The following is a 23813-nucleotide window of genomic DNA, read 5'->3' as shown; positions in this document are numbered from 1 at the left end:
GATTGCCTGCCACCCATCACAGCCCTGCAGGTGCCAGCCGAGTCCCAGCTGTGTCTGAAGGGCTCACGGAAAGAACCAAACTTGTCCCTGCTGTCCTTAAAACGTACCCCGGAATACTGAAAGACAGTGACTCTTGTGAGCTACTTAAACGTATTCTCTGTTCTTAATTCTGATGACATTACAAGGGAACGTAGGGTAGTATGTGTGACAGAATGCGAAGGAATTATTCTTTCGATGATTGATGTTACTAACCTGGCGAAAATATGTCATTATTAAGTGTCAGAAGTTAAATCTAAACAAGATAAGTTTACATGTTTGTTGAAATCTATGCTATTAAAGACATACCACGACATGTATCAGCCTCAAAATGCTGAAGTAGGCCAGACTTATGGAAAGGACCAGACCCGCCAGCCCTTTCCAGAAAGTGCTCTGTCAGAGTAGATTCAGTGATGATAACGGTTATATAAATGTTTTGATGAGTCCTGTAGGCACCCGGTTACAGGGTCTCACAAAGCAGTGGGAACATGAAATGCAGTCCTGTTGATTAGGAAGCCCCTTCCTTAACATCTGAAATGTCATCTACCAACCACACATCCCGGGGCGGGGGGGGGTCCTCTGCTCCACCCATGAACCACTAACACGTATTTTGTTCTGTTTCTACAGAGGCTGTATAAAATACGAGAGTGGTTCTAACCGATCTTACAGACCTGAATTAGGCCTGTCGGGACACTGAGGGATCACTAGGAGTTTTGTTAAAGGGAGAGTGAGCTGTCAAAGACAAGACACCGGAAACTAGTTGCTGTTACTCCTCTCCAGAGACCCGAACAGGAACTGAGGGAACGGGATCTGCGACGGTGGGAAGGAGAGCTACAGTGACCGAGAGGGCTCAGTGATTATCTGCTTGGGTTGGTTCCTACAGCCTACCTACCTACCTAGCTTTTCACCTACACCACTGTACATGCTCTGACCTTTCTACCCACAGTATTCTACATGCTTTGACCTACACCACTGTACATGCCTCACCTTTCACTTTTCTACTCGTGCCACTGCATTCAAAACAAACAAACAAAAAACAAAAACCACAAAAAAAACCTTTGATTTCCTTTTGCAGAAACGCAGTAATCGATGACATTTAGAGATGCGCTAGAGCACACAGATTTTCACACACCAACTGCCTGTCTCATGGGAGGCCATGAGCATTTGCAGCGATAAATTACATTAGTGTTATACTATAGCTAAAACCTACTCATTTATGTTTGTCAAAAGCACATTACGACACTGGAGAAACACGGACTTATAAAAACCACTCAGTTAGGTTTTTAAAAATATACAAAAAATAGGGCTTCCCTTACTTGTATTGATCAGAAATTGGTTTGACACACCAGGATGATCCACATCGTGTATTGCACTGGCGAAAATGGCTGCGAGAATCTCCAAGTCTGTGAACACAGCCTGGAAAACCAACAGTGCAGGTGATATTAGCATGGTATTCTGGAGTTGTATGAGTGAGAGTACTATATAAACAAATGAAGCAAACCCCAGGATTCAGAAGGAACAAGGAACTGTCTTATGGATGAGTTTCATAAGTGTGATTTCAAAGCAGAAACACTTCATCTGACTTTGTTACACATCACGACAAAATCTGTCCTGTTCATTATATTTTTAAAAAATAGGGCATCTGCAATGATGCCGAGAGGAAATACGGGCTTATGGGTAAGTGGCTTAGTGATATACTCCGAGAACATATCAATAATGCCTGAGAAGTTCTTTTCTTTCGTCTTCCTGTCATCCAAATCACCAGCTCTCAGCCTCAGTGCCGACAAGGCTGTAGTTAGGGCATTCTGCATGTTACTGTGCTGTCTAGCAAATTTCTCGCCTTTACTCACAACACGCTGGAATCGTGTACAACCAAAAATGTCCCCAGATATTCCCCAAATGTCCCTGGGTGTAGAGATGGAGGAAACCAGGATGGAAATTGTCCCCAGTTGAGACCCACTCAGCCAAATAATAAGCTATAAGCAGAATTTTATAAAGAAAAGCCTAAACTATACAACAACTAAGAATCTTTTCCCCAAATGATGATGAAAATCAAATCCCTTTACTAAACACTTCATAGGACAACTTTTTTAGGACTTGGAAAATCTAAAAAGGCATTTCTTTCTAATAAATTCTTGGAAAGTATTAACGACGTGTTGCTTATATTTTAGAACATAATCGTCCTTTGAATTATACCATCAGACTAAAGTCCCAGAAAACAACCTTGCCAGAAGTCAGATGTGTGTGTGCAATATGCACTGGGTCATTCCAAAGAAGCAATATCATAAACAGATGAATCCCAACGGCTTTTTGACCAGCTCTCACAGACAAAATTCATCAAGGGATCTGTTGCTTATTGGCAATAATTTCTCCTTATAAGTGGGCGCATTAAGATAGTGCTGTCTGTACTTCGAGGCCCCTCCCCCATCATCAACGTTTAAGAGCTCTTCGTAAGTGGCAGATGAGTGCTGATGCCGTGTTAGAAAACAGCCTGACCTCCAAAGCAGGTGTGGACAGTAGCACATGAGTGGACTGGACCACGTCTGCGGCATGGATGTTGTTGTGATACGCCACGTCGGCGTGGTAATGGTCTTCCAGAGTCATGAGATACGTGATTAGAGTGTCTACTGGAATTTTAAATGTTTTTAATAAATCCCGTTCCTGTAAGAAAAAAAAAATCTTCTTAACGTTTTTGGCTTTTTAATAAAACTTGTTCCCCCAAGTATGTTAAAAGAAAATCGTATGCTGGTGTTGCCTGCCAGCAGCCCAGAAATGAAACAGTGTTTTCTCATATCTACTGAGGGAAGTGGAAATATCTGGGAAGGACAGAAACTCTGGCACTAGCACACAGCTGAGCTGTCCTTCTGAGACAAACAGTCCCAGTGGAGGGGAATAGTGTGAGCAGTGGCTGCCAGTCCAAAGCTCCTGCAGGAAGCTTTACTGCTGATGACAAGGTCCCTCTGTCACACCAGATGAACCCACACTTCCTCTCAGGCTGGAGCTGCCCATCTAGTCCCAAGATACCAGTACCAGCCCCAGCTTCTCAATGAAGCCCCACCCTGACATGGCACAGAGGCAAGAACAAGAAATGGATTAAAAAAAAAAATGGCAGAATACTAAAAAAGATGCTCATGGGATTATATTCTGGTTAATCAGCAGGGGGCTTGTTTGTTTAGAATATTACCAAGTCTGTACTGGGGAGATAATTTTATAAGTTGTTAATACCCTGTTTCCATTCCCCCACATTTCTTAAATAGAAAAAATGCTATTATTCATGTCTTTTGCATACTGTATTTGTTATTATGTTCCTTGTAAAGGAGCAATACAACAGAGGCATCAAAATAAGCCAAAGGGGATGATTAGAATGCATAATGCATAGCTTAAAGGCTGAACACATTGGGTGAAAAATTATCCCAGTGCCTCATTATTGAGGGGTCACTGTTAACAGGTGACTGTGTAATCACAGGATGAGAGTACTAACTTCATTAGTGAGTTCACAGCTAATTGGACTCCCAAGAAGGAGGGCACAGCTGAAAGAGGAGCGTGTCTTTGCACAGTCCAGCCTGTCCCAGGATACCTTCTCCTGCCCTTCCTCTCTCCCTCTGTCTGTTAATTTTAGCTGAGCCACTTTTACTCTGCCATGATTTTGCCCCATGGTGTACCTTATCACAGCCTAAAGACAATGGAGCAGCTGACTAGACCCTCTGAAACCGTGAGTCAAAATAAATGATTCCTGCTTCTAAAATGATTTCCTTAAGCATGTTGTTGCAACAACAGAAAATAACTGATACAGTCCAGTTAGAAGAAATTCAAAGACATTACCTGAAAAATGGTGTGCATGATAACAGTCAGAGGCCGATTCCCAGAAAGCTCTGCTATTCTGAAAACATGGAGACCCCATTTGTTCACATCCTCTAGTTCCTACGGTGAAGAAAAACATCCAAAGAAGACGAAGTTGAACAACAGGTGATAACAAACAGAAGCATTTGAAAATTACTGACTTTAATGAAAAACACTGCTCTAGTAAAATAAATGTACTGATGTAAACACATTCAAAGTTAAGGGAAGTTCATTCAACTGTACTGAAAACTAAATATTGCTTAAACTTACAAGTCTGATAATAAATTACTTTCATATGCTTTCATTATCAAACTCAAATAATTTCAATAAATAAAATCTATTTACAGAATCTACTTGGCCTAAAATCCAGAAGGGATGATCAATTACTAACTCTCCAAGGTCAAAAGCTCAAATCAAGATGCTTAGAAGTAAACAAACAAGCAACAAGAAACCAAGACACATCAACCAAGTCACATACCTAAATCTACGTATGAGTAAACTAATAATTTATAGAGTGTTATGAAGTGGTTTTCCCACCTTCAATTCAAGGCCTGGAGAGATGGCTCAGCAGTTAAGAGCAACCGTTGCTCTTCCTGAAGACCTGAGTTCAGTTCCCAGCCTCCAATGTTAGGTGGCTCTTAACTGGTGCTAACTCCAGGTACAGGGAATTTGATACCCTCTTCAGGTCTCCACTGGCACTGCTCTCATTTGCATGCATGTGTTTGTGCACGCGCTCTTGCGGTCTCTCTCTCTCTCTCTCTAGCTTTCTGTCACTTCAACAAAACACGTGTGTTGTTTTTGTTTGTTCTGTTCTGCTTTGTTTTAAGACACAGTCTCACTCTGTTGCTCTGGCTGTTGCAGAACTCGCTTTGTAGACCAAGCTGGCCTCAAACTCAGAGACCCACACGCCTCTGCTTCCCAAGTGCTGGGAGATTAAAGGCCTGTACCACTATGCCTGACTCCAAAACAATTTGGAAAATCAAATAAACTAATAAACTTTTCCATCGGTCTAAAAGAAAAGACAGAGAATTCATGGGGGGAAAATCACAGCATGATCCCTGAGATCAGCTTACCTTGGCCAGGACATCCTCCTGCTCTGTTTTCACCCCAAACCTTGGGATACAGGAATTAGTCAGGCTGGAGCTATGCATCAGCTTCTTGACCCCGCTTATCTGAGACATCGGCCTTTTCTTTTTCTCTTTTTCCTTCTGAGTTGGAGAGGGGATTTCCACTTCATGTTGCTTATCTTAAGAAATCCAGAAAGCGCCCCACATTTACTTTGAATTCAACTTTATTTTTTAATTGCACGACATACAAATAAGCACACTGCAACTGGCCACTGTGTATTCTAGGAAGTGGTTCCAGATGCTACTTTTTCTTTTAGAGTTGACTACAAGTTGATCTTCTCAAACACGAAATTAAACAAATTCTCCTTTCTTATCAAAGGCCTCTTGATAGATCATCCTAAGAGAAAACTGTTAAGATAGGATAGCCAACTTAAAAGAAGGAGGCAAAATACTTAGTTACTTATTGCTCACCAACTCCATTCCCAGTGGATTCATTTACAACTTTGAAAACAACTTTCCAGCTAAGGACTCTAGTTTCAACGTGTACTTTCACATGGTAGAAACGCCACATGCAAATATATCAAAAAACAGCATCAAATGACCTCAGGGGCTAAATAACTGCAGCAAGTCACACTAGAAAAGTTGAAGCTGCACCTCAGAGTGACCTGATCCTTTGGTTCCTGTTTCCCTGTGCAGCAGGAAGGCAAAGTTTAAGATGCAGCCAAGTCTTACAGGGACCACGTACAACCACAGCGTGACCTAACGAGAGGCCTATAGGCTCCTTTTTGCAGTAAAAGCTACAGACGTAAGATGTCTTGGCACGTTCGTCTCTGTTACAGGCAGTGGGCAGCCTTCACTCATCCTTATGCGGTATAGGCTCAACCAACATCTGCATGAGAATTTGCTTCTTAATACACAGTAATTCTGCCTTAAAATTAAATTCCCATGTCGAGGTATTCAGATTATTAACTTTCACTTACTGCATCTGCTTTACACAGTTAAGGTTAGAAGTGTTGTCTCACAAAGCCACGCTCTTTACTCGTCAGCAAAACTTCCCTCAGGAATTGTGCATGGACCGGTCAGCTAGCCTTGGTGCTTTCTAGATTGTCAAGCCTTCTAATTTCCTCGTGCCCAGTAGTGGTGGCATTTAATCAAAACGTGTCCAATGCAGGCATGGATAAACATCTCAGTAGATATCTCATGATTCAGTATTATGAAATACCTTGCTAGAGAGGTAGCTCAGTGGGACATTCCCTGCCTGGCATGTGCTAGGCTGTAGGCTCCATACCTAGTACTGTCAATAAAAAATAAACAAATAAAAGCCACTACGTCACCTTCGGTTGATTCTGGGGCTCAGAGACTGGAAGCCCCATTTGGTTACCATTATGGATTTACGAGAGCTTCTTGAACGTACACTTGGGTTCCAGAACAAGTTCAAACTCTAACTGCCCTCTGAAAATAAGCCATCGAACAGGCCGTAAGCGAAGCTTTCAAGCCAGCACTGCTGTTCTCACCTAAGAACGTGTTCGATATGTACTCCGACACCTGGTTTCCAGACCGGCTCATTTCAGAGAGGTGCGTCAGCTCCCGGTTCAGCATCCTCTTAAACTGAAAGGCAGAAGGGGACGGAGTGAGGGGACACTGGGAGTGCCACGGCATCAGCATACCCCAAGACACGGTGAAGCGCACCCAGGGAATGTTTACTATCCAGTGTGAGTTTCTCCAATGTTGGGAAGTTACTACAGTCTGCATCGTGACAGCGGCCGATAGGCACGTGTCTGTAGGCAGCCCGAGAAGTGAGGTCAGTAGGAATGAGAAACTGAGTTTTGAATTTCACCTGGCTTTAAGTATCTTCAATGTTGCCATTTAAAGTTAGCCAGTAGAGACTATGACACTTAATGGCATTGATCGGTGGATAAAATAACTTTTAAAGTAAAGGTATTTTTGTCATCCATGTAACAAAGTATAATAGATGGCTACCGAACAATTACACACCGCATTCTATATTTCTGCTTGTCTATTTTCCTCTGCTTTTGACTGTTTGACTGTTTCGCATATTTATAGAGTCAATTTTAGCCGTTTTCGCACCCCATACCTCCACTGGCATCCTTCTTCCCAACAAATCTCTCCCCCTACTTTCATGTCTTCCTTTTTGCCTGTGATGCACCGAGTTTAACATCCTATTCTTTTAGCAACTGATTGATCACTATCAAAAATGAATATATAACAATGGTCAAATGTAAAAGCATAATTGTTTTTAACCACAGTGAAAAACTGAATAGATTTATTTTGAGTGTTTTTTTCGGGGCTTTGGGAAATACATCTGAGTAAATTCTACCTAACATTTCCTTCTAAATACAACCTCCGAAACACAACCCCTGAAAACACTATGTAATGTTTCTTTCTGAGGCTGTATACAAGCAGGGAGTACAATTGGCATCAGTTCTTGGAAACCACAGGATTCGCCGATCCATCTCCCACTGCACGAAAGCAGGTCAATGCTTGGGTCCTTGCTTCACAACCTCGCCGTTTATTTCACTGAGGTGGCGCTGCCTGTTTCCAGCAGGTGCACTGAGATCTGCTGCCGCAACAGGGAAATGCAGATCAGAGCTCCTCTGAGATCTCCTGCACCTCCCCAGTCAGAATGGCAATGAAGAAGGTGAGGGCAGATGCTGGTGAAGATGTGGGAAAGGGGAACGCTGCTGGTGGGGGTGTGTACCGTCTAGCCGCTATGGAGATCAGTTTGGGGAGGGGTCCTCAAAAAGTCTCAGATCTGCCACACGATTCAAAACATCGATCCCGGGCATTTCCCCAGAGGACTCTGTCTTACTACAGAGGTACCTGCACACTGGTGCTCACTGCTCTTCTAGTCACAATGGCCAAGAAATGGAAACAGCTATACATCAGTGGGTGGATAGAGAGTGAAAATGTGGTACACCCACAGAATGGGATATTCTCCAGCTTAAAGAAACCAAAGTATGGAATGTTCAGATACATGGATAGAATTAGAAGAGATCATTCTAAGTGATGTAACACAGACTCAGAAAACAAGCATCACATTTTCTCTCATTGTGGATGTTGGCTTTGACTCTTTAGATAAGTGTGTTTCATTTGGAGATCGGGGAATTAAAAAGAGACCATATGGATGGCACTTCTTAATGCAAACCCTACCTCGGACTCTGAAAATCTCCCAACCAGGCATACTAATATACTTCAGTACTTTTCAAAATTCAGCATTCTGGTTTTGCTTGTTTGTTTGTTTGTTTGTTTCTGTTGTTATTGTTTTGTCAGTTTGACACAAGCTAGAGTTATTTGGGAAGGGGGGGCCTCAATTTAGAAAATCCCTCCGGGGGTGGAGAGAGGACTCAGTGGTTAAGAGCCCTGGCGCTCTTCCAGAGGACCTGGGTTCTATTGCCAGCACCCACAGAGCGGCTGACAGCATTTGCAGCTCCAGTGGGGATCCACCACTCTCTTCTTTGTTGGCCTCCAGAGCCACCAGGAATGCATGGGTACACAGCACATATGCAGGTGTAATATCATGCAGAGAGAAAGAGACAGACAGAGAGAGCGGCAGAAAGAGAAAGAGGGAGAAAGAGAGGACACCTCCATCAGATTGCCTGATGGAGGCAAGTCTGTAGAGCATTTTCTTAATGATTGACATGAGAGGGTCCAGGTCACTAAGAACAGTCCCACCCTTGGTCAGGTGAGCTATGGAGAGCAAGAATAAACAGCACCCTCCATGGTCCCTGCTTCAGTGCCTGTTCCCGGGTACCCACCCTGACTTCCCCTAGTGACAGACCATTACCTGGAAGTGTGAAGCAAACTAGGCCTTTTCCTCTGAAAGGTGCTTTTGGCCATGGTTTTATCACAGCAACAGAAAGCAAACTAGGATGTTCAGAACAATGCAGTTTTCCAGTATATAAAGTAACTGGTATTAAACACATGATCAAAAATGTAAGTTAAAAACATTATTATGTTTGGTAGACTCTGAAGCTTTACATTTAGCTATCAGGTCTCTCTTGTCAGCACAGAGAGGAGGAGTGAACTCATCTTTTAGAAGTGTATGAAACGCAAGTCTTACACCTTAACTGGCTCATTTAGAGTTTTCAAATATCTTTCTTCTCTACATCATTTATATAGAGGCGGCCTATCCATGAGCAATATACTTTGGCAAATCTCTTCCGAAACCAGCTCTAGAAAATCCAAATCAGAAACGAGACTTCAACCATCACCACAAATACTGAGAGTTAAGACAATGCCAACCAGCTATGAGAAACAGGACACACACATTAGCTTTCTCTCACATATTAGGAAGAACCAGCATGGTGAACAGAGACTCTACCTGTCAGTCTGAGGATATGAGCATATTTTCAAACTCGAGTACATAAAGTTCACTTTTTTCTAACCCATGTATTCATGCACGTTCTTGGTAAGCATAACAAACACATGTATGGTTAAAAAAATATCTAGAAAGCTAGACAGAAGGAAAAATCTAGAACAACATTTAAATCCCCACTGCTCAGGGATAATCACCTACAAACCACAGACAACTAGCCATATTTTCTTCCAGGCCTTTACTGCACCCCATACTACAAGATGCCAGGTCCTGTTTGCTTTTGCTTAGCAGCATATATTACCACCTATGAAAGTAAAACGAGGCTTCCTGAGATTATTTCAAAAGGCATTTGCACTATCCAGTGCTAAAAATTTGTGTCATCTTAGCAAGTTCTGCTTTCTTAAATAGACTATTAATTTACAGTTAATTAAATGAGCTAACCATTTAAGCTGTCTTACATTTTGCCTGCTACATACTGTGTATTCAGTTATTTGAGTGATTTTTGCTGCCTCCCTTTGTGGTAACCAACTCTGACCTCCAGCCTTTTATACCGATAACTGATTTTTAATCAAGGCACAATGATGGAACTGATTACAGATACGTCTACAGCTAGTCCCCATTTTATCTAATTGCATAAAAAAAATTGGGCAAGAACCCATAAGGGAAATCACAGCTGTTTCAAGACCATAATATTATGCATAATCTCTCACATGTAAAAACAATCTCTTGATAAGTCATTTACCCATGGGAAAACGAACACATTGGGTGAAACACACTGGAAAGAAGGTTTTGCAAATATTTTAAACGTGTGCCCTATGAAGATCTTAAGCTGTCCATGCTCTCCGATGAAGTTGCCATTAAGAACTACCTGACCATGACAAAGTGGGGGCGGGGGGAAACACTGCTTTCTGCCAGTGTGAGCCTCTCAGTAGACAGCACAGGAACTGCCAGCCGCCTGGCACCACCTCTTGTACCCACTGAGCCCCATGATGTTCACAATCTGAAGACAACTGAGAAAACCAGACAGAAATCCATAGACCTGGTGTCTCCCTCACACATGGGCTGATTATGTTGCTGTGCACACCAGCAAGAAAAAATTCACGTTCATGTTGCCTGACCCACAAATTTGATTTTTCTGGAAGGATGCTATTAATACGATGTACAATTATTCTGGGCATTTGTTCACGTTATTCATCAAAATAGCCAGTTAGAGCAATAACTGTTTTTTTTTTTTTTAAAAAAAGACCACTGAGAAGGGTCTTCTTGCAGGCTCACACTGCATGCTCCCTGGATAGTGCTGTTATCATACATATCAAACATTCCTCCCTCCTCCTTAGTCAAGACATAGAAACGGGGATTGGGAAAAACCCTGTGTCTTACACACCTGTCTCCCTACCAAGGTTTGCTGTGCTCCAAAGAAGGCAAAGCTCCATTTTAACATAACCAAGAGACAATGGTTAAAGCAACTCCTTCCCAGGAGAGCTAAGTCAGGGGGCAAAAAGGCCATTTTCAAAGAGTCAACTAACTCACAACACCAGGGCATTTTTGAATAGTTGTTAAAATTGTTACTTTTTTTTTGTTTTGCTAATGCTAATAAAAATTTCAATCTAGGTATGCTAACCTAATAAACACAAAAGTGGCCGCAAGCACCTTCTCAACTTGTAGTTGGTCACCTGGGGTATTAGAGAACAATATACTAAAGCGTTTAACAGTTCAATTACAATGTAAATTTCTGTCATTTTGAATAACTACATTTATTAACATATTTATAGATGATTATTATGGGTAGGGAAGAAAGGATGGCTTTAGAAAACTGACAGAATGTCTCCTCCTGGCAACATCATTACGCTCCCTAATAGCTTTAGGATGGGCAAATAGAAACCCCATGAAAACAGCACTTAATTGAGCAGGTAGCTAGGCTTTAAAGCTGCCTCTATTTTATGTTGATGAATAATTTTTAAGCGGTTCTGTTCTGCTCTAAATGATTTTAGAGCACTACAACATATCATGGTTACAACTAGGGGAAAAAAGAGGAAGATTTCTCAGTGGATGCTTTTAAGGTCTTTGTTCTCATGAAGCACCAGTATATGTGTGTATGTGTGTGTGTGTGTGTGTGCAGCATTTAAATCATAAAGTGATGTCCAGATGCGGCCGATCAGAATGTTGCGTTGTATATTTCAGAATCCCAGTTCTTTGCTTTACAGTCTTCCTTTAAGAGGGTTAAAGATGCAAAATAAGTAATGAAACAAAGTAAGCCTTTACAAATTCCACCCTCTGAAGGTGTGTACCACAACTGGGTGCATGACAGGTCCTGTGTGCGTGAAGAGATGCAGTGCAGCCAACAGTCAGAAAACCACTACAGTTTCCATCATGAAATTCTGCTAACAATCATTTGAATATGATGCCCTGCAAGTGTAGAAGACACTAACATTAAGATCTAGTTAAATGCCTACTGCATTGACTATTGTTCCCATCATGAAATTCTAACAATCATTTGATGATGTTGCAGGTATGGGAGATAGCAATATTAAGACCTATTTAAGTGAGAACTGCATTAGCTCTATAAAAATGAATTTTTCAGGACACATAGGACCAAATATCAATATCTGACTTTCTCTAAAGGTTTTAGGGGCCAAATGTTAATGCAGGAACAAAGCAGCCAGCATGTTTTTCCCCCCTAAAAGGTAAGTCCTAAGAGTCTATATTTATATCTGTGTAGACATGGGTCACAGTCATAACACAGAGTCCTCTAAAATGCCTCAGTGAGCTGTAATGGCTTAGAGATAGAGTCTGGGGGAGGCTGTGAGATTTCTTATGTTACTTTTTTACTAGAATTCAAAAACAAGAAATGGCTAGCAAAATTCAGGCAATGAAAATATGGAAACCATTTTAAAAATCTGGACTACCCTAGAGATTTAGAGAGAAACGAGAAATCCTAACTATATGGACACCAAAACAGAGATAAGATTTTTTTTTTTTTAGCTTCCTTAGGATTTGAATCAACCTCAACAGCAACCATGAAAGTTTCCTTCCTAAAGAAAAAGAAAAACCAAACCTTCAATCAGAAAGTACTTAAGGCAGCAGAATAGATATCTTTGAAAATGCATTGTGACTGGTTCGTATATTCAAGACTGAACCCTACTTTCTGAAACGATGCTTCTTTTGGGACTGAATCAGGGTTTCCTTCCTACCTCCTGCTCCTATCATGCAGGCAGAGCTCAATGACAGCTTTACCACAGCGCAGGCAAAAAGGCTGCCTGGCATCCACACAACCTTAGCAATTCCTTGAATGAATTCATTCCTTGAGACCAAAATAAAGCCACAGTATGAATAAACTTTCCTACAGTTATCCCCAAATAATCAAATTTGAGCAATAATGAAAAGCATTTGAATTGTCAAAGTACATCATCTACAGATTTAAAGACAAAGGTGGGGGGAAAAAACACCATTTTCCTCTCAAAGTCAAAAAAAGTAGCACTGATAGAGCCATACATCAACTGATACTATTTAAATGCTGCATGCTAATCAGAATTCATTGGTAAGGAAGTTGGTACAGTAATTTATTTCCTCATCTTGCTATCTTATAGCGTAATTCAGACTTACACAGTACAGACAGAAGAACCAATACACATTCAAAAGCTATCTTAATAAGCAAGCTATGCCTGACACTCAGTTATACAATCAGCAAAAACACACACTTCTCTCCAGTTCATATCTAAGGGAAGAATTTGTAAAATTGCTAAGACACCATTATAATTTGCTAAAACCCACCACTTATGCAATCAGAGTAGACAGTTTTAATGGCAAAATAAATCTTACCTTTATGTAGCCCCAAGACACTGACAATAAATAGTTTGCTTCAGGCATTTTTGATAGATTATGTGTCTATGTGTCTATATATATATGCCAGCAACTTCTAAGACGTGTAGCTCTTTAAACCTTGATTTTTAACAGTCTCCACAAGGCCATTCAGGGTGTGTGAATTTAAAGATTTTTGGTAGTTAAGTATAGATAAGAAAGCATTGTATTAGGAGCCCATCCGGCCGACTTCCCATTAAATACATGCCATTTGTAAAACTCCAGAATGGAACAAAATTCAGCAACTATTCTGAATAAGGAAAATCCATCTGATGAAGGACCAGCTAAAGAGCTAAGGGTCTGCATCTTTTTCTCCCGAGCTCCAGGGCTTAATGAATAATGTATGTCAAGATGCTTAGCTGCAAGAAAGACTAGTTCTATCAAAGGCTACCAAATAAGGAACTGCGGGGGAAGCCGGGAAGAGTGACACAGGACCCCGCCCATAGAACCAACTATGCACCAATCGCATTCCACCCCTGGTCTAGGAGGGCAGGGGGCATGGTTGCGGCTCAGGCTGCTTTGTGATTGGTCGGCAGCGAGGTGAGCCTCTGGGGAAAGAGGCTTTCCTCTCTACATGGTGAACGCCATTTAATAAAGGTCTCCCTGCAGCGCTGAGGATGCCTGTGAAAAGATGAATGGGGCTTCCCTCTCACAGGGATGAATAACGACCACAAAACTTCCAGGATCGGTGGTTGTTTCTTAAATAAGCGTTGCCAGTCCCTGTGGAGCTGTCTGTGGATTCTGTTAACCTCCCAATCCTCCACGCATTTAAACGGTCCCCTGTCCCAAACACGTGTCTTCCCCTAGCGATGAAAGGCAGCTTCGCTTCCTCCCCAGCACACCCCTCAAGCACAGTGATCATAAAATGCCACAGGTCCGGACATCACAAAATAGGACGCATCCCTTTGCATTGGGGAAGGCTGCTTTCAAAAATCCTTTGTTTCTATTTGTACAGCACCGCCACCTTCTATAACGTACGAAGACTAAAATATAAATCTGACTAGGGGAGGGAGGGGCGATCTGTAAGTTCATTTCCCTGTAGGGATACAGAATGCAGTTATGCGTTTTGATTCCAGCTTCCATATTCTGATCAGGGGAGCATTTAGGATTCCACGTGAAGTTGAGAAAGGGCTGAATAGCTTTCGGGAATGCAGAATTGAAATGGAGAGTGGTCACACCTTTTATCAGTACAGCTAAAAAGGCTGGCATTCTTTTGGGAGAGCTAATCTTTTTTACTCTGTTTGACCTAGCATTGTTCTATGTAACTTTTATCCTAAAGGGGTCTTGTGGATCAGAAATGGGAGAAATGTATTTCTCTTATTCTACTACAAACTTCTGCATAAGGCTCCTATTCTTGTCCCTGTCTATCACTCAGGGCTTCTGGGACTCCCTGAGGTGGCTACTATAAAACCTTTTTCAACAGTACCTTTTCACTGTCCAAAATTCCAGGTACGTTCAGCCAACTGTGTGCTGAAAATGCTAAACGGAATGCTCCAGAAGTAAGAATTCACAAGTGTTTAATAACACTGATAGGAGACTATTGCTAATGTTCTAGTATTTTTTTAATCTTTTTTTTTTACTGTGCCTTATTTACAAATTGTTAGAGCCTTGTCTAGGGTTCTGTACTATCCATGTTTTAAGACAGGGGTCCTAAAATGTGGCCCGTGAGCAAAGGTGAGAAAGGGCTTCTCTGCCTCAGATGTTTCTATTGGGTCCTTGCTGTTGGGGTGCTCAAGCACTCTTCACGCCTTTGGGTTCATTTCCTAAGTTCTTCTACATTCTCAACTCCAATACTCCATCAGAATAAAGCACCAGAACACCCTTCAGCCGCTTCTGCCCTCCATTTTTCTTACCTTTGACATACCTTGCCTTACTCCATCAGTTTTCCAGCCCCTCCACTTCTCTGGCCTTCTCCGTGTCTCTCCTGTCATGCCTTTGCCTCCTATTAAAGCTTCCCCTCCAGATCTCCAGACTCTCTTTCAGGCCTACACTTGTCCGTGGCTGCGTCTCACCTGAACTTTAGTACCATGTTTCCAAATTCACAATACTCTCCCATTTCAAATGCCCAGCCAGTCTCCTGGACCTTTTTCAAAACCGTGAACCATTTTTCTATTTAAAGTAGTTCGTATAACTACTCCAGCTGCAGTCACTGGGCCCATGTTTCTGTGACTCTTTCTGTCCATTCAGTAGGTGTCTCGTGTGAGTCACACGCTATCAGGTGTTTAGTATAAATCATCCAACCGAATCCTTGAGTAACCCTGGGATGTTCCCTTCTACCACAGTGCTCCCTCCTTCGCACAACGCGGCGAGCAAGTCCTGTCTTCTCTAACACGCCGTCTCACCCAGGCTGTTCCTTCCCATTTCCACTCTCGGTGCCTTCATCCAAGTCTTCAGCTCTAGCAGCACACAGCACGCACACACACACTGCCCTGTCCATGAGATTCTGCAACGCTGGGAACATTCTGGCTCCAGTTAGGTCCTACTGCGTTATGTGCTTCCCCTCTACGCACAGCTGACTTAATTACAGAAAAGGCACTCAATATTTTCCTATCCTTCTTTGGCGGGTTAAGCATCAAGTTAGCACATCTTTGGATTGTATTGCTAGCGCGTTTGACTTAGAAACTGCTATTTCAGTCGCTGACTTGGGTGGTTTCATTTTTTTTTTTAAATCTTTCAACAAATTTTATGTTGATAAGATTAAAATACAATGTACGTTTCTGAATTGGCTCTAATCACATTTTTGCCATTTTTTTTTTTTTACTCTGTATTTATGCCAGGAGGTGGTGTTGCTGGTACTGACGATTACAAAAGCAAAATGCCGATCTGCTCTGAACAACACGGAAGCTACTGCACATCCTATGATCAAATCCACACCTCATCAGCATGCAAACTTACTCTAGTCTTCAGTAAGTGCACCAAGAACTATTTTAAAACGCAGCTCTCTGCGATCTATTACCAGTAAGTGTTTGAGCGACGTGTTTGTTTTATATAGCCATATACTTAGGGGCACATGAATGTGTCCCAGACAAAGGGGTTACAAGAAGCCTTGCTTTAGCACACTGTCCTAGCTTGTAGGGGGCCCGCGGTGGCAGATAACCTGGCTGTAACATTCTACAGTGAGTGTGAGCCAGCCGGCGTGACAATGTGGCAGTGCCTGAGTGCTGAGGGCAGGTCATGGGAAACCTTACAGCTTCCGCCTCCCTGCCTGACTGTGACACAGCGCCGACATGAAGCAGAGTCTGGGAAGGCCCACGTGGACTTTATGGAAGAGGAGAGGGCACGAGGGAAGACACAGAGATCACAGAAGAATACGCACACATTTTAGTGTTTCAGATGTTCAAGCACTTGGGAATGAGTGGGAGGTTTTCCTAGCAATAGTATTTTATGGCGTAGCTCTCACGGAGATTGACAGGTATCTAATCCTATAATCGATCTACGTTCCTTTTTTACCTTTCTACTTAAGATGAAAGATGAAAGTTCTTAGTAGACAAGATAAAGTCAATAGAAAGTAGGTGCTTACATACACTGTATTGCTTAGATTATGTTAACAGGCAAAAATCTGACCACTAAACTCTCCGGACAGAACGCTGTGGCAAAACTGAAATTCAGACATTAAATTCAATGGCTGCCACAAACTAGGACTCTGTTTCCAAGTATCTTGAGACAGTTTTAGAGGGAGTCAACAATAATCTAGGATTGATTTATAACCAATCCTTTAAATATTGTAAATCACTTATATAATTTAAGATTTACTTTCACATAAAAGCTGTCTTGAAAAATGTGAAGAGCCTGACCAGGAGTAAGTCCACTGTATCTATTTGTATTTGGCGCCCTCTAGTGATAAATCACATGAATTTGACTTAACCAGATATGAGGTCCAGACTGGCCTCACAGGCTCTGAAAATGGTGGGTTTTGGATAGGGAAAAGGATAAACCAAAACCTGACATCACAGAGGCCCAGAGAGATCAAACATACTATTTCAGAAATGTAATCTTCCCTTGAGTGTGTCATGAAGGTTTGAGACTGAGAGGAGGAACGCCCTGTTGATTTTTAAAAACTAAGTCTTCATCAGAATCATCCAGGATTTCGTAACACAGCATGGAACTTTTCACCAAAAGGATTTTATTTAAAACAGGTAACACCTGAAACACTTAATTTTTGTTGAGCAGTTCCTGGAACTGAACTAACACAAACCTGAGTCGATGGCTATATTTCTATTTCTTTGCTAAGGGGATTAATTGGCTCCACATTAGCATATGTGGTGGTTTGAATTGAGAATGTCCCCCATGGGCTCAGATGTCTGAACACTTGGTCCTCATAGATGGCGCTGTTTGGGCATGTTTAGGAGGTGTGGTCTTGCCAGGGGAAGTATGTCACTGGGGACAGGCTTGAAGTTTAAAAGCTGCACACACTCCCCAGTCTCTCTCTCTCTCTCTCTGCTTCCTGCTCATGGTTCAAGATATGAGCCTTCTATAAGTTGCCTTGGTCTATAAGTTGCCTTGGTCTCAAGGTTTTGGCAGAGCAAGAGAAGTAACTAATACATACGGTAGTGTGTACTCATTGATACAGCTTGGATTCATAGTCGTGTGTTCATGGCTATCTAGTCAGCTTCTTTATTGAAATCACTGTCATCACATCTACCCCTAACATGACTTTGGTTTCACTGAAGAATAATCAATGCAAATGAACAAACCTCATGTAAGTGGGACCTTCTTGCTTCTAACTCTGAATGGCAGAGGTCAAGCTGTCACTGTTAGCAGATGGCATAATTTTATTCAAAGGAAATGCTACAGATAGCATCGAAACAAACAAATTATTCCAACTAATTAACAAAATCAACTCACAATGACGGTAATCCCAGACTGCTTTTATGTACTTATCATTGAAAAGCCAAAAAAAAAAAAATGTTTACTGTGAGCCCACTCCAGTCCAAGTTCTAGACCTACTAGGAGAAATTCCAACAGGGTGGGTGGAACTTGGTGAACAAAACCAACCGTTCTAAAAAACTGCATATTTTCTGAACCCTGGCACTTTTCATAGGTTTTGTCCCTATTCATTGGCCTGTTCTCTTCATAGTCAGTGAAAATCTGCCTCCCCTCTTTAGCATTCAGCCCTTTCCCCTCTATTAAGATGGGTTTTGGCCTAAGGTAGAATTACCCAGAATAAAATGTAAAGAACACCAATTAGTAAAACACTGTCGGATGGTTTTCCACTACAAAACTGTCTCGTTAGACACGATGCTAGCCTTTATGAAGATTATAGACATTAACAGAGTCCAAAGATGTAACTGTATAAGAACTGTATTATGTAACTTCATTCACTTATCTTTTATTTGACACAACATTTCCCAGACTGACCTTCCTACTGAACTCTTGTTATTACCAACAAGCAGAAACCAACCACAGCACTGAAGTTACACAGGGAATTCCTGTAAGAGTAACAGAAATCCTGCACCAGACACATTTTTTTTTAAATGGTCATTCACTCATTTTCTCCACGGATAACTGTTAAACAGCTATCTAGAGAAACAATAAAGCACCAGACCAAATAAATTAATGAATAAATGACAAGAGGGCATGAATTAAAGTTAAAAACAACAACAACAACAACAACTCCCACAGGTTACAGGTTACGTTGAGAGCTGAGAAGGGACCCTACTACCTAGAAAAGGCCAATTACAGTGCTGGTCAGGAGGCGTGTGCAAGACGGTTCAACCAACCGAGAAGAGGAAGGCAGGGATGACACAAAGGCTGGGGAAAGAGGGGAGGAAGGAGGGATGGGGAAGGCTGGCTGATGCATGCCCTGCGGTGTGGTCAGATGGGAGCAGGAGTAGTTCTAGTGTGCCCTACAGAACAATCCGTACATTTCAGAAACCTAGAAGAAAAGATACGTTTTCACTATGAGGGAGTGCCAAACCGGTATATTTTGCCTGACTTAAGGGTTTCATAATGTATGAATGTTTTGATACATCACATGATGGATGTGTCCTATTGATATGGACAATTTTTGAATTTATGTATCAATCAAATACGGCGTCAAATTTTAAAAAGTAAAGACAATTTGAGGCAGGGTTATGCAGAATGAGATTGTGAGAGGTCACAATGTGAGAGATCACAAAGGTATCGCTGGAAGGCTCAGAGGAGATACGGTATCATTTACATGTTAAACACAGCGTGGTTTACATTTATAAGCTGTTCAAACAGGTGGAAGAAAAGAAGATCCTGAGAGAGAGAGCAGCCATGAATTCATGAGGTGAACACTGGGACTAAAGAAAAGACCTCAGTGCCTGTTTGAATGCTGTCAGCACTAAGACGGAGAGGATCATGGTGGGAGGGTTTGTAGGAGCATAAGAGAAACATGAATCCCTAGTCAAGTGCAGCAATATTTAAGGATACGGAGATTCCATGTGCTTTTTAAGCAATCAAGGATCTTTGATCCCTTCCCCTTCTTCTGCCCCCAAATCCTTCTGGAGCTCTGGACTAGGAAGGCTGCCAGAGAATTCACTTCTGAACAGGCAGCCACTTTCAAATACTCCGAGGGCACCACATTAGAGTATAATCACTTCCTTCAAAACTTTTCATGATGTTTTTAGAGTAGTCCAGTAGAGAGGGCATGAGAAGATAATTTATTGGTTTAAAATCCCACCTCAAGGCTGATTAGGACTGTGAAAGCCTGGGGTAACTCCTCACTCAAGGTCACACAAAAATAATCAAAACGAGAATCTAGCATCCACAAAGGGCAATCTCTTCATCAAGACATGTGCTGTTTAAATATTTCAAGAATGAAGACTTAAGTGAAAGCAATAATGAAATTAAAAGCAGTGTAGCCATGGGGGGGTGACACAAGCCTGTAATTCCAGCATTCAATATACGTATGCTGGGGAATTGTGACACTGAGGCCAGCCTGGGCTTATAAAGTCAGCCTTGGTTACAGAGAAAGACACTATCTCAAATAAAATAAAATAAAATAAAATAAAATAAAATAAAATAAAATAAAATAAAATAAAATAAAATAAAATAAAATAAAATAGCACGGCTGGGGCTGGGGGGGGCCGCTCAACAACAAAAGAAAACACAGTTTAATGATGAGATTTTTCCAAGTTTGCCACCCTGACTGAGAACTGTGAGGCATACAGTGGTATGGAACACAGATGCCTTCACATGATGTGTGCAGTGTGTTATTTAAGGGGTCTGTAGTGTGAGGGAAAAAAAACAAGAGCTAATACAGGTGATCACCTATACAGCATAATACACGAGGCGGGTGCCAGAGCTCAATGCTTTATTATCAGCAGAACCGCCTCCACCACGCGGAAAACCATCAGGGTAAGAATGGCATTCAGCTCGCTGCAGGGATGTCCACCAGACAGTGTTGAACAGTCACTGGTTTCTCCGCAAATACCGAAATTATCAATAGTGACTGAGGAGGCATTTGGAGATCTCCAAGGTGCTGGGATCATTTCTCAGAATGCTCTGAGCTGAAAAATGCAAATGCCCAGACAGCAACGGTATGAGACTTCCTAAGTGGGAGACTGACTCTCCTGGACATCTCCTGCTGCTGTGGGAGTTCATTACACCTGGCTAAATGTGTATTCGTATAGTTCACTAAATGGAGCTCTTTCTGTGTCCCTTAAAATGAGAGAGAGAGAGAGAGAGAAAGAGAGAGAGAGAGAGAGATCAGGAATGCATTATAGTTGCTGCAAGAGAAGGGAGTACTGACCCCTATCCATTTATGTAAAAACACTGCAAGCATTACGAACAGCGATCAATGGCCGAACACGAGCAGTAATAGCTTTGGCTCTCATTTTCCCATCACATCTAGGGTAGCACATATGTGAATTACAACACAGAAACTTCTATTTTGGGGGCACTGAGGAAATAAAGCAAGCAGATGGCCTCCAGGATTACAAGTTGCGATCATTCACAACACTGTCTTCTAAAACTCACAGGGAAGCATCGTAAAATTAAGATTGTGTACGTGCACCGACTGCATTTCATCTCACCATCCACTCACCAGCCGATGGGAACGCAGGCTGATTTTACCCCCTCACCATTGCTGAGGACTGCACTCAACACGGATGAGCAAGTATCTCTGCAGCGGGACTCAGACTCCTGGATATAATGTCCAGGAGTGGTATGGGTCAATTGACAGATCTGTTTCTAGCCTTGTGAGGAACCTCCATTTCTACAGTGCTTGTCAGTTTGCAGGTCCATCAATAGTGAGTCAGGGCTTCCTTTTTGTCTTATTTTTTATTGTATTTATTTGTAGTGTGTGTATGTGTGTGTGTGTGTGTGTGTGTGTGTGTGTGTTGTGTTTGTGTGCACTCATGCATGTGTGCTCGCACGTGCATGTAAGGGAGGCTAATCCTCGGAGCCCTTGAAGCTGGAGTTACAGGTGGTTGTGAGCCACCTGACATGGCTGCTGGGTCCTCTGGAAGAGAAGGAAGTGCTCTTAACCCCTGAGCCATCTTTACATTCCTGCCATTTGTTTTCTTAACTTTAGTCCTGACTGTCCTGACTATTAAAGGTGGGCAGGATACTTCTATGTGAACCTTATAACCTCACCTCAATTTCACATCTACAAACGTCTCCCACCCGCTACTGGCTTTTCCTCCTAATGTTTAGTCATCACCATTTCGTTGTCTGGGTTCAGAATTGCACCTCTGGCTGCAGACTCCTCTGCCTTGTCTTCTGTGTCCTGCTGCCTTCACCCATTCCTTTCATGTCATTTCCAACCTGTTCCAAGCCCTTCTCGCCATACTACCTACTTCTCTGGTTCTCCTTGTTTTTTTGGTCTTTCCGTCCAAGATGACCCATCCTGCACCCTGACTCCTTTCTGAAAATCACCGCTGCCGTTTTCCTTATCATCAAATGTGAGGGTTCCTTGGAGTTCTCGGTGGTTATAAGTGGCTTAGATTAGCAACTAGGGCAACCCAGAGCACAGCCGAGTCTATAGGTATGATACCTGCCTCTGGTCCTATAACTAGATTTTCTCTTCCAATTAGTCTTTTACTTCCAGAAGAACCATTATCCTCGCACCTCCACACACACCCAACACAGCCAATCCCACAAGTGTGCCGCACTCTCGCCCCTGCACTGTCTGACCAATGAATATACCTTTTCCCTCACTGGCACCTGCATGATCCCTAGATGCTCAAGGTAAGCTTCAGTGGTACTAATTCTGGGATTGGTACTAATTCTGCTTTTCTGAGTAGCATGGATGCTCTCTGAACTTCTCTACGAGGAGATTAGGTTATATTATTGGTCACTAACACACAATGGCTTGCTCACAGAGCTAGCCATATTTTCCATGGCCGTGTCCGCATGTTCCTTCGTTCCGTGTTTGCATGCACACACAAAAGTCTCGTTTTCCACAGAGCCTTAAAGCAATCAGATGGTTCCCTAAGAACAAATCTAAAACCATCCCTCACTGAGAAACTAAAAACTCTGCATCAATATTAGCAGTCACAAGGTGTAAAACCTAAACCACCCCTATTAGTAATTTCTTCCCACAAAAATGGTATGTTGATGTAGAGGGTAGTGACAGATCATCCCAAATAATGAAGACACACACAATGCAAACGTTATTCGAAAGTGATGTTGATAAAGACCAAAATCTAAGTCATATCTAGCATCAGAAAGTCTGAATTCACTTAAAGAAGATAAAAAGCCTTGGATGGCTGGTTTGTCCTGGGCCATCTTAACTCTTGTGCCTCAGTGAAATGAATTAAGTAAACCAATGATTTTGCAAATCTCTTTCATCTCTAAGGATAACAATTTTTGGAATTAAAAAATAAAAAAAGAGCAGACTTTGAACAAGAAGGGCCAAGTGTGATCTCCCTGCAAAGCGGCTGACAGCAAGTGGAAAGTGGATCATTCACCTGAGTGGTGACTCATTTTCAACCTCTGTAACAACTGCACCACTAGGGAATTTCTCCTTGCTGGCCACGGCTAGTGTCAGACTCATGACTCAAAGCTCAGCACTGAGCTGGCAACAGATTCAAGGTCATCTCTTCCACTCCTGCTTCTCAGCTGGATTGTCATCTCTAATCTGCAAAGATTAAAGGGTCGAGTTTTAGTCCTTGTTTCTACTTGTACCGAGAGGAGATACCTGGCATCTTGCTTGATCTCAATACTTTACAGAATCAAAGAGCCTTGGAAGTCATACAGGGTCATGGAGAAACCAAAGCCCGAGGAAAGGTGAGCTAGCTCTGGGACAACAGAGGAAAAGCTCCATGGGCTTGCTTTCCTTGTGGCTGCCTTCATACAAGTTCTCTCCAGCGACCAGAGTGAACTGGCCAGTTTAAATAAAAATATGCTATCACAGGGTGCTAGGTTACCGAAGGCAAACTGAAGTAAACAAACTCAGGGAGCATCGCATATGCGGGTGAGTGAGGCCCCATAAATCACCATGACTGGGTATCAGGATTTCAAAGGCACCCTGTAAGCTTCCCCCAAGCCTGTTGACCCAAGCTCCAGTTGCAATGGGTTACCTATACAGCAGCATATAAAGTTAACCTTTTAAGTTTAAAAATAGTTGCAGTCCTATCCCTACTAAAGATAGTCTATGGTGCCTCCCCGCACAGGGAGCACACTACACACTTTACATAAATTTTGCTTCTTCCTCTTCTTCTTCTTTTTTAAACAAGAGTCCTGAAAGGTGGGTTACATTAGTTCTG

At 42.2% G+C, this 23813-nt stretch overlaps 1 protein-coding gene across 4 annotated transcripts in view; it reads right to left on the bottom strand.

The window, feature by feature from the left end:
- Pde4d (phosphodiesterase 4D) overlaps nt 1–23813 on the bottom strand; it is a 678798-nt gene that overhangs the window by 11076 nt on the left and 643909 nt on the right. For 3 of the 4 annotated variants that reach the window (XM_055603448.1, XM_055603449.1, XM_055603451.1), the window contains 5 exons: nt 6458–6551; nt 4950–5122; nt 3859–3957; nt 2533–2697; nt 1353–1452 (listed from right to left, as the gene is read on the bottom strand). In XM_055603448.1, coding sequence (XP_055459423.1) covers nt 1353–1452; nt 2533–2697; nt 3859–3957; nt 4950–5122; nt 6458–6551 — 631 coding nt within the window. Of the gene's footprint in view, nt 1–1352; nt 1453–2532; nt 2698–3858; nt 3958–4949; nt 5123–6457; nt 6552–13098; nt 13153–23813 lie in introns of those variants that run through there. The other variant, XM_055603450.1, reaches the window with a different exon arrangement.

Source organism: Psammomys obesus, unplaced genomic scaffold (assembly GCF_907164565.1).
Source record: "Psammomys obesus unplaced genomic scaffold, mPsaObe1.curated_primary_1811, whole genome shotgun sequence".
Classification (NCBI taxonomy): Eukaryota; Metazoa; Chordata; class Mammalia; order Rodentia; family Muridae; genus Psammomys; species Psammomys obesus.
Note: the sequence above shows the minus strand (reverse complement) of the source record. Positions and strands in the feature narration are given on the sequence as shown.